The 23,524-nt window shown below is 40.2% G+C and overlaps 1 protein-coding gene across 12 annotated transcripts in view; it reads right to left on the reverse strand.

Moving 5' to 3' along the window:
• Window positions 1–23,524, reverse strand: part of BCAS3 (BCAS3 microtubule associated cell migration factor) — a 299,398-nt gene that overhangs the window by 187,832 nt on the left and 88,042 nt on the right. For 10 of the 12 annotated variants that reach the window (XR_008434298.1, XM_053960990.1, XM_053960984.1 and 7 more), the window contains 5 exons: window positions 16,600–16,750; window positions 9,736–9,780; window positions 3,985–4,109; window positions 3,250–3,415; window positions 2,033–2,133 (listed from right to left, as the gene is read on the reverse strand). Coding sequence is in view for 11 of the 12 variants with exons in the window: in XM_053960990.1 (XP_053816965.1) it covers window positions 2,033–2,133; window positions 3,250–3,415; window positions 3,985–4,109; window positions 9,736–9,780; window positions 16,600–16,750 (588 nt within the window). In the remaining variant the exon portion in view is untranslated. The remainder of the gene's footprint in view (window positions 1–2,032; window positions 2,134–3,249; window positions 3,416–3,984; window positions 4,110–9,735; window positions 9,781–16,599; window positions 16,751–23,524) is intronic. The other 2 variants (XM_053960985.1, XM_053960983.1) reach the window with 1 other exon arrangement.

Consider the following 23,524-nt stretch of genomic DNA (forward strand, 5'->3'; position numbering starts at 1 on the left):
AACTGCTGCATTCTGCCTCCGAGAGACAGCTCCAAAGAGCGACCCCGAAACGGCGCCACGGCTCCTCTCAGCACTGACGTGGCAGACAGATGGAGCAGCCCCCCTCAGCCCCACCGAGCCATTTGCTGGCAATTAGAGCCCCCCGAGGAAGCGAGAGCACAGCAAAGCCAGGCTGCAGCTAAAGGCAGCCCAGGGCAGAGCTGCAGGTAAGCACAGCCATGGAGCTGGGCTCAGCAGCTCTGTACAGGTGGCTTCTGGGGGAAAGCTGCTTGGACTCCACTGTCAGGGACTTCACCTGAATAAATCCAGAAGACAAAAGTTCAAAGACAATCACAGTAATTCCTCTGTTATTGCCATTTGCATTATGTCCTCTAGATACTCTGCTGTCTTTAGTGGTTATTATTCTATTATTCTTTCCATTTCACATCCAGCTTAAAGAATTCTTAATATATGAATTAAAATCTGAGTTAAAAGTCTTATAATTCAAATAACACAAGTTCTTTAATTGGCCACGTTTCAGATGTTGCATCTACTGTGCAATGGAAAAATGAATTCAGAGTGGAGAGATAAGGAAGAAAGGAAATAAACATGAAATGAGGACGTCACACTTTCTGGTGATGCAGAGTTACCTATTTCCATAGCAATTCCATTATGTGCCATGAACGGGACTGTGTGAATTCAAACATGCAAACAACATGTGAAAGGTACAGAAGTCACACAAAGGAAACAAGGGATAATTCAATCAAATATGCAAAACCCCTTTAAGTTCATTAATTTGCTGGAATTTAGCTTCTACTCATTCTTCTTTCTTTAAAAAGTTTTCAGTACTAAACCACTTGAAATGTGTATTTGCACACATATGTATACTGTACTGTGTAACAGTATTGAGCTGTTAATAAATGTTAATAAAATAAACAAAATGAGCCCCTTCCTTCCCTGGTTTCACTCTGTGGGCTACAAGTGAAACAAGGCAGGAATCTAGAAAAAAAAATCCTGCCAAAATGCAAATCTAATGGTGCTGTGCACTACTAAATATATTTTCATATTCTTTTGTACCCTTTTGAGTCTTATCCCAATTTTCTGTGCAGCACAGAAGAAGGAAGACTCAAACTCTGCAGGTTTCCACAACACTCAGATGCAGCAGATGGGCAGGTAGAAGCAGCAGATCCAATCTGCCCCCAGTGTCCCTTTCACCAGTCCCATCCAAAGTGCCTCCTGGCCCACATGGCCACTTGGTGCATCTGAAGGGCCCCTGTGACATGAAGCTGCCTGCACTGACAACTGTGCACAGCTCTGGTTTCCCCAGGAGAACCTCAACAGATGCCAGGAGCTGCTCCCTTGTGAGATTTCAACTGCTACATCACTTTGGTCCTAGACAGAACAGAGACTTGCTCCTCACTGTTACTCTCTTCTCTCTTTTAAATTCTCAGAAAAAAGAGAAACACTCATTTTTCTACAAAACCATTGTAAAAACGTGTGGGTTTGTGTGTTTATATAATATAGATACATCATATATAGAGAGCTATAGGTGTATGAATGTTTTTGAATATGCCATGCCATGAAATATTGGCTCTCTGGGAATGAATTATGTGGCTGGGCAAGACACAGGCCAAGGCAGGTGGGCAAGCATCCCTGGCAGCAGTGCCAAGGCTCCTGAGGGAGGCAGCTGTCTGAGACTGTGGCTGGAAGGAGCCCAGCAACCAGGAGTTCTCAGGGAGAGGGAAATGCAGATGCACTCATTACTGGGTATGGAATTCACAGGAGGAGATGGCCAAAAGCATGAGAAGGAATGAGGTGAGGAAACCCTGAAGATTTCATGGGATCTGGTGGGTGACTCTCACAGCCTCACAGCTCTGATTCATGGCAAAAATCCCAACACTACATTTACTGCTCCATCCTTGCTAACAGAGTTACACACAACCTTACTGTGAGGTTGAACATCCACTGAAATTGGCTGAAAAATCGACTTGGAAAATCACCCTCTGCTCAAAACGTGCACATGAGACAAGACAAGAAGTTGTCAGCTACTCACAGCCAGCCAGAAGATACTGGTAGTACTGCACAGCATCTGCAGCCAGGAGCAGTGGATGGTTTGCATTAAATGGTGGTTGGAGTTCATTCCACTGAGGAGTTCTGAGGTAAAACACAAGACTATTAATATTTCAGCTAATACAGAGAATGTAAATCAGTGTTTCTGTCATCACATGCAATTATCTATACAAGCTCACAAAATGTTTGTAATTATTTAAATTAGCTTGTTCAAACACTGCAATCCACCACAGGCAGTGGAGCAGCAGGGCCAAATCGTGTGGATTGTGAGGCAAAGACAATACTTGGTTGTGGACTGCAGCAGGGATTGCATAAAAAAAAACCCAGGAAGGAGGTTTAGATTAAGCTGGTAAATATGTTTAGGACCATTGTATGTCATGCTGACGTTATATAAACACACAAGAGAAACTGGGGAACTTTTTTGTTCTGTTAACTACCACTGCTTCCATCCTGTGAAGTCATTGAGCACTTACTGTGAAAATAAAGCTGTGTAAAGTTATGGATTATTGATCCAATTAGAATTTTCAATTCCATTACAACCTACTCATTTCAACAATAATGGTCCCGAAGTCTGTGTTGTAATTTTAATTAGGGTGGGCCATTCCTAAATAGCTTGGTAAATCAAGTATTGATCACTCCAGTCCAGCCATAAGCAGCACTAAGGAATGTAGGAGCCAAGAAAAATCGATAGAAAAATATTTTAAAACGTCAAAAGCACTGACAACACTTTCTCATCAATTTTTCTTTACTTTCTTCCACATGTCAGGAATAATTTCTTCTACTGTCTTTGGAAATGGTACCTTCAGCTGCTCACGGGAAAACTCACAATGCTTCATCATGGGAACCTTGCTCATGTCTCACAGCAGAATTCTGTACTTCAACACTACCAAAATAATCTTTCCTAGCCCTTATAGAAAAAGAAAATTACAACCTGATCATTTACAATCACCAATTTATAAGGATCTCTATTGATTCACAGACATGTTCATGCCTAGCTCCATGTGCAGAGAAGGGTTTAGAAGCTTAGCTCCCACTGAGGCACGTGAACAGTGACAGAGCTGTATGGAAAGCAAGGCTTGAATCTCTCTCCTTCAACGGGAAACTTTAGGAGTCTTTACACGAGTGACAATCACCATGCAGCTCATTCAAAAAGAGAGATCCCAAGCATGAAAGGAAGGAAAAGTCACAGGAATGAGGTACCTAACCAAAGTCCAGCTGGCCCTGGGGCAGGTGACCATCTCCAGGGGGGTGTCGTCGCTGATCTTGGGCGCGGTGCTGAGCGGCCGCGGCTCCAGGACGTGCTCCACCAGGCTCCCGTAGCAGCTGATGATGTACAGGGACTCCACCACAAACTGCTTGGACTGATCTGGGGGCAAAAAGAGAGAAAATCTCATTGCAGCAGCACAGCAGGAACAGAGAAAGCTTTCACAGAAATAGCAGGCTCTGTGTTCCTTTAAATCTCTTGCTTGCAGCTAAAAAGGTGAATTAAAAGTAGCAAAAGGGCTGAAGAGACAAAGAGAAAATTGTACAAAACACACAATTTTCACACAATTGTATGAATATCTCATACAAGAGAAGTTTCTCACCAAGGTGTGTTCAGGTGATTATATATTTCCAAACATATCTTGTACATTTGCTTTAGCAAAGGTGTTTCATCTTTATCTCTTATTTCTTTCAGTGCCACTTCACACAGTACCTTTGGACTGCCCTATCAAAGTTGGGTTTCTGTCACTGTATCATAATAAAAGATCAATTATTCATTTCACTAATTACAATTTCTTGTACATTTCCATTTTACCAAAAGCACCCCAAGCGTGCCCCTGAAATTCTCAATTGCCCCTGAGTTTAAGGAACAAAACCCACAAATTGCTTAGAACCTGTCACAAAATAAGAATTTGAGTTTAAATGCAAGGCCTAATTCTGTGAGGTACCAACCTTTTTCTCGTTTGAGACCGGAATTGTTTGCAAACCATGACCTTGAAGCTCCAAAGACTGCAGCGACACAAAACTCCCCTCCCACAGACTTGCTGGGTGAAATCTGTGGAGCTGGTTTGGATTTGCTTTAAAGAAAGAACAAAATAAAGTTATATAAGTTAATTCTCAAAAAATTAAGATGTCCCTTGCTTAACAACAATTTTAAGATATTACTTCAGAAAAGGGGAATATCTGCAGTTCCTATAAGGCTGAGCAGGATTTAGAGATGCTTAGTGTTTCCCAATAACAGGTCCAAAATTCCCCTGGAATACCGAACTCATTCACTTGAAGATCAGAACTGGCTCATAATGGAGAAATGAATTGTTTAAAAGTCCCAATACTGAACAATTGCATTAAATAGAAACAACTTCTGAAGTAAATACAAAGAAATCCTAAATCCTTTGGGAATGAGAATACAGATTCTGGCTCAGCCACTCCAGGGGCTCGATATTTCCTTGTCTTCTCCAAAGGAAGTCAGGAATGCCCAGGGGATCTGAGTGACACAGGGGGGCAGGGAAGGACATGCAGAGGGCACAGGGAGAGGGAAAGGATGCACACACTCATGAGCCACTGTTAGAACACACCAGGAATTCTATCATGGAAAAGCAGACTGAGACGCTGTGCCCTGAGCCCACGAGGTGCATGGAGCAGATCCAGGGGTGTGAGGATGTTTACTGAGACATTCTGAGGTGCTTCTCCTCACAAAACTATGGGCAGAGCATTGTCCATGCCTCAATTCATTAAATCAGGATTTCACCCTCTCCTTAAGAGAAAAGCTGTTTAACAAACCCACATGGGATTTTTCTTTCTTCATGCCCCCCTGGTTCTAGTCCTTTTAATTGAACTCTTTTATATTTTTCTCTTCACACTATTTCACTGCTCCCTTCTCTTCCTACCCACCCCTCCTTTCCATTTTTCTTCTACCGATTTCTTCTTCCACACAATTTCAGCCTGTGATCAGCCCATCCCATTAACCTGGTTTTAACATAACAATCTCCAATTCTGAGAAGTGTGTGTGGGTAGGTGCATGGAATTCAGCACTAGAAGAATATTTTTAAAGAGCAGAAATCAATTAAAACACGGTATGGTTATAATGATATTTAATTCATACTAACAGATCAAACACATGGCAAGCCCATGGTCACATGGACTTGGATCAGAGCTGAAACTCTTGTACATGTGGGAGAAGCTGGAATGTCCCAAAAGAGCAGTTGGAATTTATAGTCAGTAACTCTGGTATTGAACCACCACAAAGCACTTAATATCCAACTGTTAAACCTACAGCTACAGATGTCTGGGTCAGAAATCTGTGTTCCAAAAAGGTCCTGACTATAAATGGATTCCCTTGCTTGCAGTGGCACATCATGTTTCTATATTAGAATATTTAAGTCGTGATTGTGTTAACTAATAAGTTTTTATTAGCTACTCAAAAAAAAAAAAAATCAGAATGGATTTCTTTCACTTTGAAATAATCATCAATCACAGAAAGAGTATTTTTAACCTAATGTATATTGAGAATTATTTTAGCTCTCACTTTTCAAGTATTCACATACTCGTATTCCTTCAGGAATGAAAATATAAATGCATCAGTGAATCGTTGCTTACTTCAATTAATAAATGTTTGGGTTTAATACAGAATTCAGGACAGTGTCACCCATCCATCACTACAAAGCAAACCAGGAGCACAGGTATGACTCTGCCATATTCACTTCCTCTTGACAAAAGGATCTTTCTGTACTGTTGTAATATTCTTAATATTCTCAATTTTTACTGAACAAATTCTGAGGTTATTAAAATGATTTTTCAAAGTTAATGAAGTAATTTAAAATGGAAAGAAAATTGGAAACAACTGCTATTCTCAGCTACAAACTGAAGTTCTACAGGCACAGAACTGCCTTCAAGCCTTGAAGCAGAAGTGAACCTGGGACTCAACACATTTTTCCAGAGTTCTCCACACTCTGAGTCCCCAGACCTGTGTTCAACCAAATACAATTATAAACAGCCTTAGAGGAAATGGTCTGAGCTCAGTTCTATTTACATCTTGTCTTTAGGATGTGCATCTTTCAAGGCAAGCACTTAAGTGTTGGTTTCAGTGCCAGAAGCTTTTCCCTTCGAGGATGATGTTTTGTAGGCAGAAAGAGCAGACCTTGTAAAACACGATTACTCATGTGGTTAAACTCAGCCCTGCTAGCAAACAAAGACAAACAAACAAACAAAAAAGATCTCTGCATCTTATTGGTTTGGACAGATTTCTGAAAATGCTGCTGAGATGTCAACAAGTCTATTCTGAAGTCTCTTGTAGCTGAGGAATCTTTGGTTTGAGCATCATTTTACTCGATTCCTGAGTTTTCATCGATACCTTCCAACACAAATTTCATTCCTTCAGCAAACCTCCAAAGCCCAGTTATTTTCAGTAACAGAAATGCCATTAGAAAAATATCTTTACATGTCACTGTGATACTTTAACAACTTGGAGACTATAAATCCTCATTATTCTGCAGATGCAAACACCCTCTCAGCTTTATAAATGATAACAAAACAATAATGCTGAAGGTAGGTGGTGAATGACTTGTTTCTGCTCTGAACTCCTGCTCTTTCCTTGCTCTTGGCTTGTCAGCACTTCATAAATTATTCCAAGAGCTGAAATTCAGGCACATTTGGCCTCACTTTTACAAAACAGTTACTTTAAAAGAAATCTTCTAATACAGTAACTTCCAAAAGATGGTACCAATAGTTTTCCTGAGAAGGGATGCAGCAAGAAATTCAGATTTTTGGGAGTCAATGCTAAAACCAAGCCAGTGAAGCACACAGGACCAAAACATTCCCCATTATAATTTCACTCCTCATTTCTCCCAAACCCTAGGAACAACAGCATTGCATTGAAAAGGCAGTTTACTTTTCCCTCTCTGGATCTACTCCACTGTGCAACCACACCTGGGATTCAGTGAGACACAGCATAGTTTTACCCCAATTAGATCTGTACAGAAATCTCCATCAGGAATAGAATGTATCCAGGGAAATTTGTATTATTATTAAATGTTCTAACATAATTTTGGAGGATTATTTCTATCTTAAAGGCCAAAGCACCAAGATGTACATACAGACATGGCCAACTGATATTTTATACTGAAATGGCACAAAAGGAGATGGGAGGCAACTGAAGAAGAAAATGAAGTCATCACTTTGTCAGAGCTTAAAAAGCAATGAAGAGACTGAGCTCAGCATGCAAGTTCTTTCATGTTGCCAACACAGTAAGAAGAGATTAAGACCTACTGAAACCATTCAGAGCTCCCACTTGTCAACTTTGTAACGCATCCAACTCTGCCATAATCTCTGGAAATGCATTGTGGTAGCTCTTTGTAAAAATACGAAATAGTTACTAGTATTTTAATAAATATTTATTTATTTAACTAGTTAAATATGATTATTTAACTAGTAAGAATGAATACCTTTAAAATATTTTGAAAACCAGAGGCTGCATAGCTCATGATGGAGCTTTATATCTCACAAAATTCTTCTGACTCTTAAATGTATCTTTAAGTCCATTATCAAACAAGTGACATGAATTTAAAACAATAAATAAATTGCATATATGTGATATGAAGGAGTTGCCTTATATATTCAAATATTTATAGTCAAACAGTACCAGTCTGCAAAGATTGAAAATTGCTTTGATTTTATATTCCCAACAAACAGGCTCCAAATATATGAGATTCATAAAAACAAAAGCACTTATTCCACACTAAACCCACTGAAATGGAAACATCTATGACTGCTGATGGAAAAAGTTTTATCTTGACTACATAAGCAGCAACAAAAGTATGAGAGGAAAAATACTGCATGAAATTTGCAATTACACATAAAGTTACAAAAAAAAAAAATCTGTCTCAAAGTCCAGAAATTTAAATTCATTTATCATTGTGCCTAAAACATGAAAATAAAGATGTTTCCAGTTGTCAGATCATGAATAAAGCAAGGAAAAGCATGAAAAGCAATGGTAGGATCCTTTATTCACCAGGCACTTAGCTGTCAAATCAACATCCGTTTTGTTTACAGAATTTTAGGTCTCATTAAGACCTTAATGGAAACAACATGATTTCTTCCCCCACCCAAAGTGTGTTTTTTATCCTAATTTCTCTGTAGATGAGTAAGGACCATATTTTTGAGCTAGCACTGGCATTAAACAAACCACAAAAAGAGTCTTGTAAAGACAGGCAACAATTTTGGAGCCTATTTCATATATTCCCCTCTTTAATCTCAGTCTTTTAATCTTACTTCAATCTAAAACCATTTCTGGTCGACAACATCTCCTGCTTCATGCAGGGGTGACCCACACATCCTCTGCTCAGAAATCCACTGCCAAAACTCTTCTTCCAGAGCCTCTGCATCTCTTAGATCACCACCAGGCAAAATTCTTTGGTGCACCATAAACTGCATTTAGAAATGGTTTTAGGGAGGGACTTCAGGAATTAGAAATTCTCCATGAATAAGGCAAAGTTCCTTTCCTTTTCCTTTTCCTTTTCCTTTTCCTTTTCCTTTTCCTTTTCCTTCTTCCTCCCTCTCTCTCCCCATCCCCTCCCTTTGCTTCTCCTGGCACAGCTCCCAAATCCCTCCTCAGCCTTTCTCTGGGAATTGTGTGTCCTACAAAGCTCTTAGCAAGTTCTTTTCCTGAAGAGAATATTCTGATAGAGACATTGGGGGTGATTCACGTGGTGCCAACTTCTAGAGCAAAGCCAAGAGCCATGTACAAATATTCTAACAGATACTTGTGGGCATAGTTAATAGACATCCTTAGCTAAATTAAAAACAAAGAGAAAATCCCAAACCCACAGAAAAAAACCCAAAAACCCAAGCCCTAGAAAACCTCTTGCTGGAAGTTTCAAAATTTTCTAAGGTGTTCCTACTTCTTCCATCCTTATTACCCAAAACTTCCAGCATCTAAGCCCAATCCTGTTAAAAAGTGGTGACTGAGGTGATGCAGCACTGCTCAAACATTGAACCAAACTCCAACATCAAAAAAATTGTTAAAATTTGCTTTTTCTCTTATAATATGCTGCGTTTTCTTACATTAAAATGAAACCCCCTTTTTTTTTCAACTATCCCAATTTTAACAGAACTGTTTCCCATGTTGGAACGAGATGATCTTGAAGGTCCCTTTCACCCCAGACAATTCTGTGATTTTTTTTTCTCCAGAGTAATCAGCTTTTCTTTTTTTTTTTTTTCAGTACCCATTTTACTGCTTCACCTCTCACTGCAGTACTTTACTGCCTACTCACTGCTAATCTGGCTTATTTTTCAGAGGTCATCATCGATGTTTTCTGTCTGTAAGCAACTTAGTGCTACAATAATAAAGGAAGCAATATAGAAAAAAAAAGAGAGAGGCTTGTTTGGAAAGACATTGCAATCATTTCTGCCCACTTAGAAATAATTTATTTTTTCAACTTCCCTGGTACTTAAAAATTAAATGCACTCTCAAAGGTAAAAAGAAGGGGGGAAAAAAAAGTCAATTCAATTCCTTGCAATGCTTGATGGTGAACACGCATCCATAGTTTAAAAGTGAAATTATGTGCGTGGAAACCTATGGATCAGCCATGCAGGTAAACAAATTAAAACGAAAAATTAATCCAAAATTAAAAAGTCTAAGCACAGAGTTATTCTCAGCGAGGACAGCAAATGGAGTATAGGCATGCTGGGTTTGAACTGGGAACTCACCAAGGAGCTTTTATGGAAAAACATCCTGCTCCAAACAGGTAAGGTCTTCACGGAAAGGGGAAAAATGCACAGAAATTAGATGAGAACTCAATTCCCAACAAGTACACTGTACATCATGCAATTAAGATTTATGCAGAAAGTGATCAGAATCGTTGTTAGAGCCCTTGCTGATGGAGCTGCCAGGGAGCAGCAGAGCCCAGGGCACAGCCCCAGAGGCGGGAGCTGCCGGGAGGGCTCCGCACGCTGGGACACGCGGGGGACATCGGTGCAAGCTGGGCTCAGAGTTAGGGCTGGGGTTAGGCACAGCTCAGGGCCCCCCCTCCAATCTGCTGCCAAAGCTGGGGCTGCAGCAGATACTGAAGTCAGAACTGACAGAAAAAGGGAATCAGCACCCAAATCAGTCATAGGTGGGGGTTTTCCATGGCACACTGAGGGGCCGAGTGGGGCAGTTTTACCAAGTTACTGAGAGGAGGTCAAATAAAACCAACAGGTGCAATCAGAACCTTTTAGGGACAATTATTTAGCCTTTTGCTAGGACAGAAACACCCCATGAAATTCAACTGTTTGACCCAGAAATCTTCTTCCCCCCCTTAAAAGCTTGCACAGATGCAGGAAAGAGAAGCCTAACTTACTTCAAATGTATTTGATGCTCAGTCACCAGATCTAGAGCTGAGTGCTTTTGGCCACCCAACAATTTACACCATGATTTGATTTCATGTTTTGTTCAAGTATTTTGCACAGTGGAGAGTTTTTAACCCGATATTAATCTGAGGGAATTCTCGATGGCTATCTCCCTTTAAAAAGCCATTGCCATAGTGACATTTGCATAAAATCTGAAGAGGAGCAAAAGGAGGCAAATTTAGAGCTACTCACAGGCTCAAGGCTTCTTTTGAGGCTCATTTGGGATGTAACATCATCCACAAAATCTCTAAATAACTGATTTTGTAAATGCCAATGGTTCTGTTTTCATTTCATACTCTGACTCAGCGATAACTTCTGGGTAGTTGAAACAGGTGAAATATTTCCAGGCAATGAATTACCAGAAAAGATCCAGCACTGAAGGATGTATAAACACTCAGCCATAGACCAACACAATTAAAAGGATACCAGCCTGATAAAAAAAGAATTCAGTGAACTAAATCTGACATGAGCACAACATCAATGAATGAAGGGATCCTCTCAAAAAACATTCAGGTGAAGGTACAAACCTAAGACATATATTCTTCAACATGCAAAGATGCAAACATCCAATAAAGAATATTACAGAAAAAAAAATATTTTTAATTATTACTGTAGGCCAAAAATTTAAATTTTTGGAGCTCTATATAAGGGACTAGCCTTTAACTTTTCGTATTTAAAAAATTGGTTAACATTTTTGGGGACAGAGCTCATTTGGAAGAACCAACCACCCTTCTAGACCTAATATATCATCTTTGAACAGTGGTAAAACCCAATTAAATTGTCTGAACTGAACGATCTCCTATAAAGTCAGCACATCCAGTCCCTGAGTCAAAGGCCAGTCTAGAAGATGAGTCCAGCACTATTGCACTGCTTAAATATTTAATTGAAAGCTAAATCTCCTGCATAACCCAAAGCCAACATAATTTAAAACCTAGAATGTATCAAGTGTAAATTTGAAGAGTCATTGGAGAGTGGCTGGATCTGCCTGGGAGCTTAGAATCCAATTTCTAAATGATGACCATGGACGTTTTGGACACTATTTCTTTTTCTTCTTCTCTGCCTCGGTTGCTGTGCCTTCAAACCTCAGGCAAATAACTCTCAGCTGAGCCCATTAAACATTGCAGAAGATAACACCGACTTTTTCTTCTTCCACAACTGCTGTATTAACCTGATTGTACTTGCAAATGAACAAATTCTCTTTAATTACAAATTGACCCGGGTGGGCTTCAGCTGAAGGTTTTGTTCAGTTGGTTTTGGATAGAAAATGGATGGATATGGATAGAAAATTTTGCATCATGAAGAAAATATAATTACACTTCCAAAGACTACAGCAGAGTCTTATTAAAATGCTTTAAGTGTGAGAAAACCAACTCAGTACCTCCTTTTGGTTCAAAAGTCCTGATTTCTTTAAAGACGACCATTTTTCCTCTATGATATTTATATAAGCAATTGTTTTCCCCTATTTCCTTCCCATAACATGGATGGAATGCTAATTGAGAGCGAGAGAGAATTCACAAATTACAGGATAACCCAACCTTGAAGAGACAGCACCAGATGGCTGCGCTCGGTGACAGCAAGAGAGCAGTGCCAAGGCAAAAACTCACCCAGGTTCCTCTTTCCCAGAGACATTCCAAAGGAAATCATGCAATGAAGATGATTTACCATTCAACGTTCTGACAGAATTTTCACAGTTTCTTACCCGATTCTGAGTTTTAGCAAATTGAAAACTGAAATACTTTGATTTTGTGTCGTTATGTTTAATAAAACTATTTAAGCTTTTAATAAGCTTTGCAATACCCATTTGTTCTAACCCTCATCATGTCAAATCGAGAATCCTTTCATAAACAGTGACATCTGAAGAAACTTTAGTGCAAATAATTGTATTGAGTATCGATTACAAATCATTACAACAGTTGCTTTGTTACTAAAACATATCATAAAAAAGAAAAATTATATAAAATATGTCTGAGAAATGTGCCAGAAAGAGAATGTCTGGCTTCAGACAATTGTGCTGAATTCTTTAGCTTTACTTTTTTTTTTTCTCTCTACTTTTTCAGTTATTTTTTCCTAATTAATTGTACTATAATGTTGTGATTTTGCACCACTTATTTTTGTTTGCTGCAGTAGCTGACTCTGGGATAAATGAAGCTCCCTGAGACAAAATAAACCCAAGATATATGAGTGACTTTCTGTGCATAGAAAATCAAAATGATAAAATTGCATCAGACACTTTACCTACTTCCCCCTTCCTCACTGAGGGTGGAATGAGGGATGAGGTGAAGAAGGGACAGAGTTTCATGTTTAAAAATACACTGTCTAAATCTCCTGGCTGGAAAAAAAGCAAGGTTTATCCCTTTCCTGCAAGGCACACTGGATTTCTGTGTTTTGACCAGACTCAGCCAATGCAGGTTCCATCCTGCTCACTCCAGTGAGGATGAATTTGGGAGTGAAGTATGATACAAATATAATGACCCTGTCCCTCGAGGAAGTTAAAACAAATGCTGCTGTCAGAGGAGCCAACTCTGACAACAGTTTTTCTTTTGGGGCAATTATTGTATCTTTTCTTTCCCTCCTTCCCATTACAGCTCATCCATGTCCCCACTGGAAACTCATTCCACAAACCCAGGGAACTCTTATGGAGTTACTGTGGGGCACAAAGCTGAATTCTAGAATGTTCTGATTCACTGCCTTTTATAGACAACGAGATGGATCACACAGCTCTCCCCCTTTCCAGTCTATAAGCTCTTTTTTAAATGAGCAATGAATTAACCCATTCACCAGCCTTGACAAGGAATTCAGCATTACTATCAAAATTTTGAGGGGGAAACTGAGGCACGGATATGGAAAGACTTATTAAATCCAGCTCTTGTGCTGTCCTGCATCCCCCCACTAATCTTTAAAACATCAGAAGCTTCCTTACTCATTAGTGTTAGAGCCCCTCTGGGAAAGCCTGAATGTGCTGACAGCACAAACTACAGGAAAGCCAGTCAATGGGATGACAAAATGTAGGGACAAAAATTAAGTGCTTGATGAAGGTGCAGAAATTACAGTGGGGGACTTGAAAAAGCAAAGGAAGAAGCAGAGGGCAGGGAAGAAGGAAAGGACAGCGATGGAAGGCAGAGGGGATGCTCCAAGGCACTTCATGCTGCCAATGGAACTTGCATTCAGAGCAGCGACTGATCAGAACATGTTCCAAAATCTACATGTTTGCAGGGGGAAAGAAAAAAAGCATCTGTGATGAACAGCACGGTCATGACACAATTCCAGACTCCGTCTTTCATTCCCATAGGGCTACAGGGAACACTTTTAAAAAATTTACTGCCATTCCACCTGTCAAGCAACATGACATGCTTTGCAGCTCTGCTCCAGACACATGATATTAAGAGCACTGATCAGTCCTTTCAGTACCTGGAAAATATTTTGCTGTCTTGGATACTGGCAGAACAAACCCCAACTCGATTTTTTGGTTAATAAAATCTACAAGACTTCGTGAAGATTTAATATTAAAGCAGCTGATGTTAAGAGCAAATAAAACGGACAAATCCAGCCCTCTGATTATACGGTATTTGAGCCTTGCTTAAATACGCTGCAACAGATTAAATTTTTAATTCTTTCAGAGTCACAAACGCGGGAGAGGAATGTTTGAGGGTGACTGCAGGAGCTGAGTGATCCCGGCTCCTTTTCTGATCGCTGCACAATCGCAAGGTTCAGCAGCTGCTCCCAAGGAAGAGCCTTGTTTCCTCGGAGCAGTGCTTAGAGGTGCTGACCATGTAGGTGTAAATACATCTGTCTTTTGCCATTTGCAGTAATACATGCCTCCTACACTTCTCCCAGCGAGGCAGATGGTCCCTGTCCTGTCGAAATCTTACACTGCACAGACTTCCAGTGCTATGTGTTTGCAGAAATATGAGGGCAGATGTTAAATATGTTAAACACACGCTTTGCCCCCTGGAGGTTTAAGTTAAGGCTGCTGTCTCAATTTGGTCATTTTAGGCATGCCAGGCTTCTTGGATCCTAGGCATTCCTCTTAAATCCCTGCTTTATAAATAACAGCTTTTCATGTTAATTTTGTGTACTTTCATCAAATATTTTGGATGCAGAACAAATGAAGGAAGCTCTCGGCTTACCGTTACAAGGCTACGTGGGCTGTGCTGAAAATGATGATCCTCATTCATGAAAACTCTATTTACACAGCAGGGTATTTCCCATGACTGTTGTTTTCCCCCCTTACATAAGTCTCATTGAGCATTTTAAATTTAATTAGCTTTAAAAATTACATAAAATGGAACAGAGACCGTTTGTGAATAGTATAATTTACCATAAAACTACAAATATGAACACTCCAAAAATGTTTTAGGTGTTTAAGAATAAAACATTAAATAAAATACTGCAGACTTATTACAATTGCAATAATTTTAGAAAGGTTTCTTGGCACAACACAGCATTAAGGAAACCTTTGTAAAGAACTTCACATTAAATACAACTGCAAACCGAGAGATTTTTTTCTAAATCCTTCCCCTCACTGCCCCTATTACCTACCTCCCCTGGCTGGCCCTCAGGTGAATTTTTAATTTCTTTCTCTGCCATGTCCCACCTGGTTCTAAGTGTCTATTCCAGTTTTGGGAGCCCACATTTATATTTCTGTCCTTCACTGGCCGTATTCTTCAAGTCAGGTTTTTGGTATTTCCCCTCTTTGAGGAACTGTGACCCCTGCCCTGTGACACCCTCCCCCTGATCCCACCTCCCTTCCTGTCCTCATCCAGGATCACACCTGGATATGCTTCCAAAATTCACCTGAGCAGCAGCAAATTTTTTTTTCACTCAGCTTAAACTGAGCATAAAACTAAAAAAGGCAAAAAGAAGCAACTGCAACGTGTCTGTGGAGGAAGCTAAACCTCAACATGACCCTCAAACTGTTTCTTCACTGTTTCTTAAATTCCATTTACAATTATCTGTGAAGTTCAGGAATTTCTCCCTGTGCTTGGGGCAGCTGCGTGTCTGTGGCTCACGCTGGGCTCGATGAGCGCCGTGAAATTCCCGTTTCACGGCGAGGGCGGGAGGGGATCGCCGGACAGACGCGGACGGATAGGCACGTGCACAGCCCAGCTCCTGAGCACTCACAGCACTGCACCCAGCTGCAGGGCATTCCACAGCACGTCCTGAACTCCAGCACAAACACGGCAGCCACACAGCGAGAGAGGGAATACCCACGAGCTCTCGCCTGAAAAATAATTCCCAGCTGATGGAACACAAGGGGAAATTCACCTCACGAGCAGGGCTTGAGCAAGAAAGCACCGAAGCAAGGGAGGCAGTGCCTGTGTTTGCCAAAATGCAGGAAAAGGTTAGGAAGCTGTAGGACATGTCCAACCACATGCCATGCTTGGATCTACTTTCCTCAAAAATATAAAAGCCCTCTGAAAACTAACAGATCAATGAGATTTTTAACTGGAAAAATATTTAGGAAATCAAACAAACAGAAAATGAGAAAGGAAAAATATAATCATCACCCTGTAGCTTTAATTATAATAAAAGAATATTTAAAGTTTAGCAAGAGAAAAATGTCAGTTGTTGGACAGTATTAATTAATTTTAAATCGCTATGGTTTATGAAGCTCATAAAATCTTATATATATTTAGAGAATCTTTTTCCAATAAATACTTTGAAGTGCTTTATCATGGCACATAAGAAGTACCAAAGAGCAGCTGACTCTGGAGTGGAAATCCACCCAGTCTAGAGCAGTGTAACAGAGGAAAAATAAGGTCAAGAAAACAGTGGGATTAAGTTTTGCCTTTCTGCTGAACCTGGCTTACTGACTTTCTAGTTCTGATGGTCAAAAATCGTTTCTGCTTGAAAAGGTTGGAAATCAAAATAAACAAATTGGGAGAAAAAGTAAAGCCATATTTTATTCTGATTGAATACAGCTCTGCTTATGTTTCATTCCAATTCCTGGTGTAAAAATGTCTCCTGACCCACTCAAATGAATATTCCTGAATTTACAGAGGCTTGTTTTCAGGTTGTATTTATTTATCTGATGTTTTCAGTCTCCTCTTCCTCCCACCCCTCTTCTGTTGCTATTAAATTACATACACTGAAATTAAAACATCGAATAAAAGTAATTCTCACTAATAACACAAATGATTTCCACATGAATCATAAAGGCTGAGGAAGGTTTGTGCCACTTACCCGGTGCGTTTGGTGATGGTCCCTAATGTCATTGGCTGCTTGATTTGAGCAAGAGGCAAGACCACAGTCAAACTTGGGAGAGGCAGGAGTCGAGGATTGCCAGGATTGTTGTTTGTGAAGTTATTGTAAGTGTCTTGGCTGTTCAATTTACCTTGATGGGATAGAGATGCAATAAAACATATTACTGAATTTTTTTCTTCATTTATTATTTCTACATCTGCCCGAAATAAAATAAAAAAGACAAAAAAAAAAAAAAACAAACCACAAGCAAGCTATTGTTATAATAAAAGAAAAAAATCTAAAAAAATAATCTTCGTTTCAGATAAAGAATAAATTACAATGGAAGAAGCAATCACTAATTTTACATATGGGGATAAGGAAGGATTCCTTTCCATGCAAGGGAAATTATTCCTGCTGCTGCTGCTGCTTGCCTGGCAGTTTTGTTCACCGAAAAGTTTTCGAGTTCGATTTGAAGGACAAGCTCTGGATTCCAATTCTCCATTAAAAAAAAAAAAAGGAGTAGCTAGAAGGGAATTATTTTCCTAAAGTACCACATACAGTGTTGGTAATTGGAAGTCCTGAAAAGGTCGCTTTTGTTGTCTCGACGGATAAAGACATACAGAATAATCATCTGCAGAACTAAGGCTGGAGGGAAATATCAAGTAACTTTGTCAAATAAAGCCACGCCAAACTAGATGTAAAAATCAAAAAAGTATCAAAAAAGTATCAAAAAAGTAACCAATTTCATATTCATTCAAAAAAGATGAAAATGAAACACAGGTACTGAAAAAAAGGAAAGGGAAAGCATAACAAAAAAGCCCTCAACAACCCTAAATTTAGCTGATTTCAAAGAGGTCTGTGCTGGATGGACGCCCAGTTTGGATACGCTTTCTTACTCGCTGTATCACTCTGTAGTCACAACCTTTCATTCTTCAGTTGGAAAAGGAAACTAGCTCCAAATTTCATGGACAGTAAAGAAAGAAATGTGAAGAAACCAAAGAAAGAAGTTAAACAAAAAAAGGGGCCAGTCTGTTTATAGCAGAATCAAAAGTACTTTAAATAGACAAGCAACCATGAATTAAAAGGTTTAGATCATTAACTTGTTTTTCTGTGTTCCTATAATGCTGTGAAACGCTGGCTTTGTTCTTAATCAAAAGGGAACCATATTGGGAATTAGGTTCCTAAACAACCGGTGCATTCTACACAGATATTATACAAATCCCAGGCCAAATCCATACAATCTGCCTCAAGAGCAGCCACCTTTTTTCAAGGAAGAAAAACAGCACAGCAAAGGGTTTCTCACAGGAAGCTGCCTGAAAAGCTTTAATGGTACTTCACATGGATTGAAAATAGGAAAAGGAAGGCGGAAAAATCTTAATGAATGTCTCATCATCCTAAAGACACTCAATGCTTCCTTCACCCTTCTTTTAATACTATATAACTGTAAGCTTGGGGGTTTTATTTGGGTTTTTCTGCAAAGCCCCCAGACCTCTGCGTCTCAGAGAAGCACAATAACAGAAATGATGAAATTACAAAGTGTATTTTGTGATAAGTATCTGGCCTGAACATCCATCAATACGTTTTAAGACAAATAGAAAGGCTTTAATGAAGAACAAGCCTATTGAAGTTCCCAGGGAGCAGATTTCATTAATAGCAATTTTCCTCTACCAACTTGGAATACAAAGAAAAAGGAAAAGGGAAAAAAAAAAAAAAAAAGCCCAGCTCAGTTTTAAATAAGACTGAGATGCAATTAATGTTTTTAAAATTAGTATAATACTGCATTTTTGGTTTTTTCAGGAAGGCATATGAATAGTTTCATGCATTATTGTCTAATTAGTCACTGTTCCTGCAGCCAAGGCCTCTCTGGAAGTGTTCCCTCTCCCATGTTCCCCTGGATCCACATGGGCACAGCAAACACCGACAGCATCTACTGCGGGGGCTCCAAATGTCTGTAATTTGTTTTCTATTACTTGTTCAGAATCTAATGATTAACTCTGAGCTACTGATCCACAGGCTGGGTTGGAGCAGCCCCCTCTCCCCTCTCAAGGCACATTTCATGTCTCAGTGCCCTCTGCTCCCAGCTTCGTGTGGTTTTCCATATGCAAACCCTTCAGCTGATTCAATGGATTATTTGCATGCAGAGAAATGAGGAATTTGCAGACGTCCTTCCTACACAAGGATGAGCTGCTTTGCTTCTATACAAGTTGAGGACTCCCAGAGCAGTTAAGAATACTTAGAAAACTGCAGGATTATCTCATCCCTTCAGAGGTTTTTATTAATTGTAGTAACAACATACAAATTCTTAGGCTCATACATAAGGAAACCCCCCAAAAAAGTACTAAACAATAAAAAAAAAAAAAAAAAAAATGTGTAAAAGATATTTTGAAAGGGACTAAAATATAAGATGATTCTTTTTTGAGAAAGAAACCAAAAAACATCAGGAGGTCAAGCATTTAATTTGTAACTATGTATTTGGAAGTATAACTAAATCTGATGTATACAAACCTCAATAAAAAATTAACTAAACCAGACCTCAAAACGCACAGCACTTCACAGCACAAACACGATAAAAAAATTCTGCTGTGACAAATGGAAAAGCTGTAAATACCAAACATATGTCACAATAACCATTGCCTGCCAACCTGCATTTTCTGCTGCAACAGTCAGTTGCTTCACTGCAACAATTGTAATTAAAAGTGATATTAGTCAAAAATTAAAAGTTGGAATGCTACAAAGAGGAGAAAAATTATTTTTGACAGGAAAGTTGTTCTTCTTGTAAATCTGACTACAATAGTATTAAGATGGTGGGGATGATTAAGGTTAAAGAAAACCCTCTAATTTTCTGGTGTGCTGGTGTACCCATCCAGGAATCCCAAAAATTACCCTCCCATTCCTCCAGCCCTTCCAAGTAGGAAACTCCTGCAGCAAACAGGAGTTGTGTGTGCACAGGGCAGTCAGATCAGGCCAAAAGAGCACAAAGAATGCAGTCGAGCATCAACATTATTTCTACAGCTCAAGTTGTTGTTGATTCACTGTCAAAGGACAAGCAACAAATAAGCCAAAGTTTAAGTTGGGTAGAAATAGCCAGTATTTTTCATCCAGCAGAATGCTGAACTCAAGTTACCTCCTGACATGTGGACAGTGCATTTAACTGTAAATGGCTGGAGACTGACACACACAGATCTCATCCTACAGCCTACTCCAGGAATGCTTTTATTGCAATCAATCATCACCATCACAATTCCAGGGCAAACGTGTCCTCTCAAGGATCATTTCCAGTGGAGCATCCCGAGCAAGGAGGCACTTTCCCTTGGAAATCACCCAGAGCCCACAGGAGCCCTGCAAGGAGTGGGGTCAAGTATTTGTCTTTCCATGGGCTGCCATAGAGGAGATTTTCATATCAGAGCTGTGTGTGGGATACATTAAAGCCAGTCTAGGCTGGTAAATGTCTTACTAATTTTACTAAGGGACTTCCAAAAAGCTGGGGATGCCAAATTTATTTGCAAGTGCAGCCTTACATTGGGCAAACATTGCCTACTGAGACACGGAAAACCCAATCCATTGGTTTTGGACCTGTTTGCTGAGAGTCTGCAAAACCAAAAAAAACCCCAAAACCTGAGCCACTCTTTTCCAGACATTTTATTCCACTGACACTCAAAGGAGAAATGGATTAAGCTGAGGATAAAAGTGAAGAAAGAAAACAACAATGGGCTTTGTTGTCAGAGGGAGGGAGCGGCCGCCGGGCCGAGCTGTATTCCCAAACCGGCCATCACTGACAGACTCACTTCCACCGAGCAAAAAAGGGAGGCCTGCAAGTGCCGGACAAAAGAAATCCCAGCAGACGAAGGAAAAACAAATTAAAAGCACCATTATAAAATACAGATGCTATAAGGAAAATAAACTCCACAAGATTTAGTGGGTTTTGACAAAGCTGGACATCTGTGGAAAAGCCATCAGGAGCAGCTCCCAGGTATGGCCGGACAGGCTCGGGATCCCACGGCATCGCTTCCCTCCTCAACCCCTGGGCAGAGACACCCTCAGCTCTCCACAACCTCCAATGTTAAATCTGCAAGTTACTCTTTAGGCCTGAATATGAGATTTAAACATTTGATCAAATCACACTTTTTTAAAGTTTTCAATCTGTATTTTTGGATAAGAAAGGAAAGGTACATCAAGGGGAAAACATTCAAGACTTGCAAGCTTGTAACATTGTTCAAAAAGCAATCAATCAACTGAAAGCAATTAATACAGTTACTTGTCCTCTTGTGATCAACTAAGAGCCTTGATGAATTCAGGCCAGATTTCAAATTGGTCAGCGTTTGAGCGGAGCACTTGAGGGCACTGCTGTCAGAGATCATCTCTGAGGAGAGAGGAGGAGAAACACCCTGATTTTTGGCACTCCTAATGACACAATTATACATCCAAATGCAGCTTGGCAGGGACATTCCCCAGCCCCAAGGATTGCACTCAGCAGCGACAGTGCAGCAAAAAGACTTCCTAAGATCCTGAAAGAATGAAGTGGAGGAAGCCCCTGTTACTCTGTCCAAGCACAGCACCACATTAATGGAACCAAGTCACTTCTTATCTGATTTCAAATGAGTTTGAATCTATCAGTACCACAGATCCCATTTGTGCATAGAAATGGAACTCCTAAATCACAGCCAAGCTCAAAACCAAAACTACACGCTCACACCAACTTATCAACAAACTGAAATTAAATCCTTTTACCCATTAAATTTCGGCATGTGTATGACATGTCTCCAAGTGCTGCAGTATTTTCTTTGGTGTAAACTGTCAGCGAGCAAAGCAAAGAGGACTTGGCCCAGACAATTTTTTCTGGTAGGAAAGTAATGATCAGAAGGATTTTAGCTTCTCTGTACACTTTATCTGAAAAACTAAAGTGGCATCAAGCACCTCTCAGCCTTACAATAAAATGCTTCCATGTTGATTTTTTCCATTTTTCTTCCATTACTCCAATACAAAAAGCTTAGTAATGCAGTGTCATTAAAATTCAAACCCTACTTGATTAGCTTTTATATCTTCCAGTATTTAACAGACTCCATTTCAAAGGGTACCACAAAGTCTACTGACATTAACACTACATATAAACATCTATAATTTGGTAAATAAAAATGCAGTAACTCCAGGCTATGCAATCATGTGGAGGCCAAGTTACAGGAAAATGAACCATGTTTGGCCATTATTTCTGTTTAGCGTAACACTGAGGATTCCTCGGCTAAACATTCCCTAATTGTAAAATGCAAGGGAAATAAAATCCTCTCTAACTGGTAGGCAAAAAATGGCAGGAAAAACAGAAGTGTCATGGATGTGGTGGTTTATTTTGCTTTGCTTTTTATTCAATACAAAAAGTTTCCCGGATGAGAATGGAAAGCTTCCCAGCTTCAGTTCCAAGACTTTCACCCTCGTTTCTGACCTTTCCTCAGACATGTTCCAGTATAATCTGTAATCTACTACAGTCGGAAGAGGAAACAGCAGCGCCCTGGTGAGAAACGCTGCCTTGTGACCCGAGCAGAGAACCCAGCGGAAGCAATGCTGGCTCACGGAGTCCTTGGAAGAGCCTGACAGACAAACTCAGGAACGGCCCGGGAAACACACCCAGCACCACGAGCCCTCATTACTGCCAAAGTGGGCTTTTGCTTTCATGTTTTGTTTTATTCAGTCCAACATGTGTTATCTTTCTTTGTAGAATGTTAGACATTTTCCTAGAAAAAGTCAGGAAACAAATTATTTTAGTTAACGATCGCCTCTCAATTAAAGTTACATTGCCGTTTCCTTGAATTGTGTCCTATCAAACTTAAACTCATTTCACACCCTAACCCTCAATATTTCCAGTACAATTAGACCCATTAAAGAAGGAATATTATGTCTTAGCTCCTGTACACATATCATGTAGCTACTCAGAGCTAAACCTATCACTAACTTGCCCCCATTGGAATGGATGGGAGAAAATAACGCAGCCGGTTGTTTTTGTAACATTTAAATCTGTTTGATATGGAACCTTTGGAAACACAGCTGCACTAAATCTCACGGTCACCCTAAGAAAGCAGAGCTTGCTCTCTGCTTGCATCCAGGCAAGGCATGTGATGGTGACAGCTCCTAAGTCAGAGTGCTCAGCAGAGACGCGCAAGCACCAGCCCAAGTGTCTCGGTCACTGCTGGGACACAGTCCCCTGCCCTCTCACCCAAGCTCCTTGAACCTCAGCAACATCCACTCAAAATCTGAACATGGCCTCACAACAGTCCCTTCCTCCTTCTGGAGTTCTTCTACTATCTTCAGTTTCAGGAACTTTGTCCCTCAGTTAAGAAGCATTGTGCTCACAGATACCCAATAATCTCCCCTTGTGCTCAGCAGAGAAGGAGCTCCCATGACCCCTTTGCTGCCTGTGCCTCTACCTGGACAAAGATGGATTTCCTTAGGGAACAACCCCTCCACCATCACACACACAAATCTGGGATAATAATCATCTTTCAGGACTTATTTAACTAAAAATACTGTTTGTGCAAGGCTCAAGTCCATGTATGGGCAAAACTCGAAATAAACCCAACCAAACTGGTTTGCCAGCTGTTGGCTTCAGGCTTTGTGCAGGCAGCAGGAGCAACGCTTCAGCTGGGCTGCTCCAGATGGTGTCACCAGCCAAAACAGCCAAACTGGCCACCCTTTGCTGGGTCATCTCCAGCAAAGGCCAGGGCCAAGTCCATCCTTTTTGAAACAGATCTTGCACCTTCAGCTCTCCACAGACGGGAAGAGTGCAAGATTAGTTTCTTATAACTACTACAGGTGTAACTGCAGAGGATGTTGCAAACAAGCATGAAGGAGCAGTGCCATCCTCCCCACCATGTGGCTGTGAGCCAGCTCTGGGCCAGAGGCTGTGGCTACCACAGCTCTGGAGTGGAGTTTGCAAACT

The sequence above is a fragment of the Vidua chalybeata genome, chromosome 20 (genome assembly GCF_026979565.1).
Source record: "Vidua chalybeata isolate OUT-0048 chromosome 20, bVidCha1 merged haplotype, whole genome shotgun sequence".
Classification (NCBI taxonomy): Eukaryota; Metazoa; Chordata; class Aves; order Passeriformes; family Viduidae; genus Vidua; species Vidua chalybeata.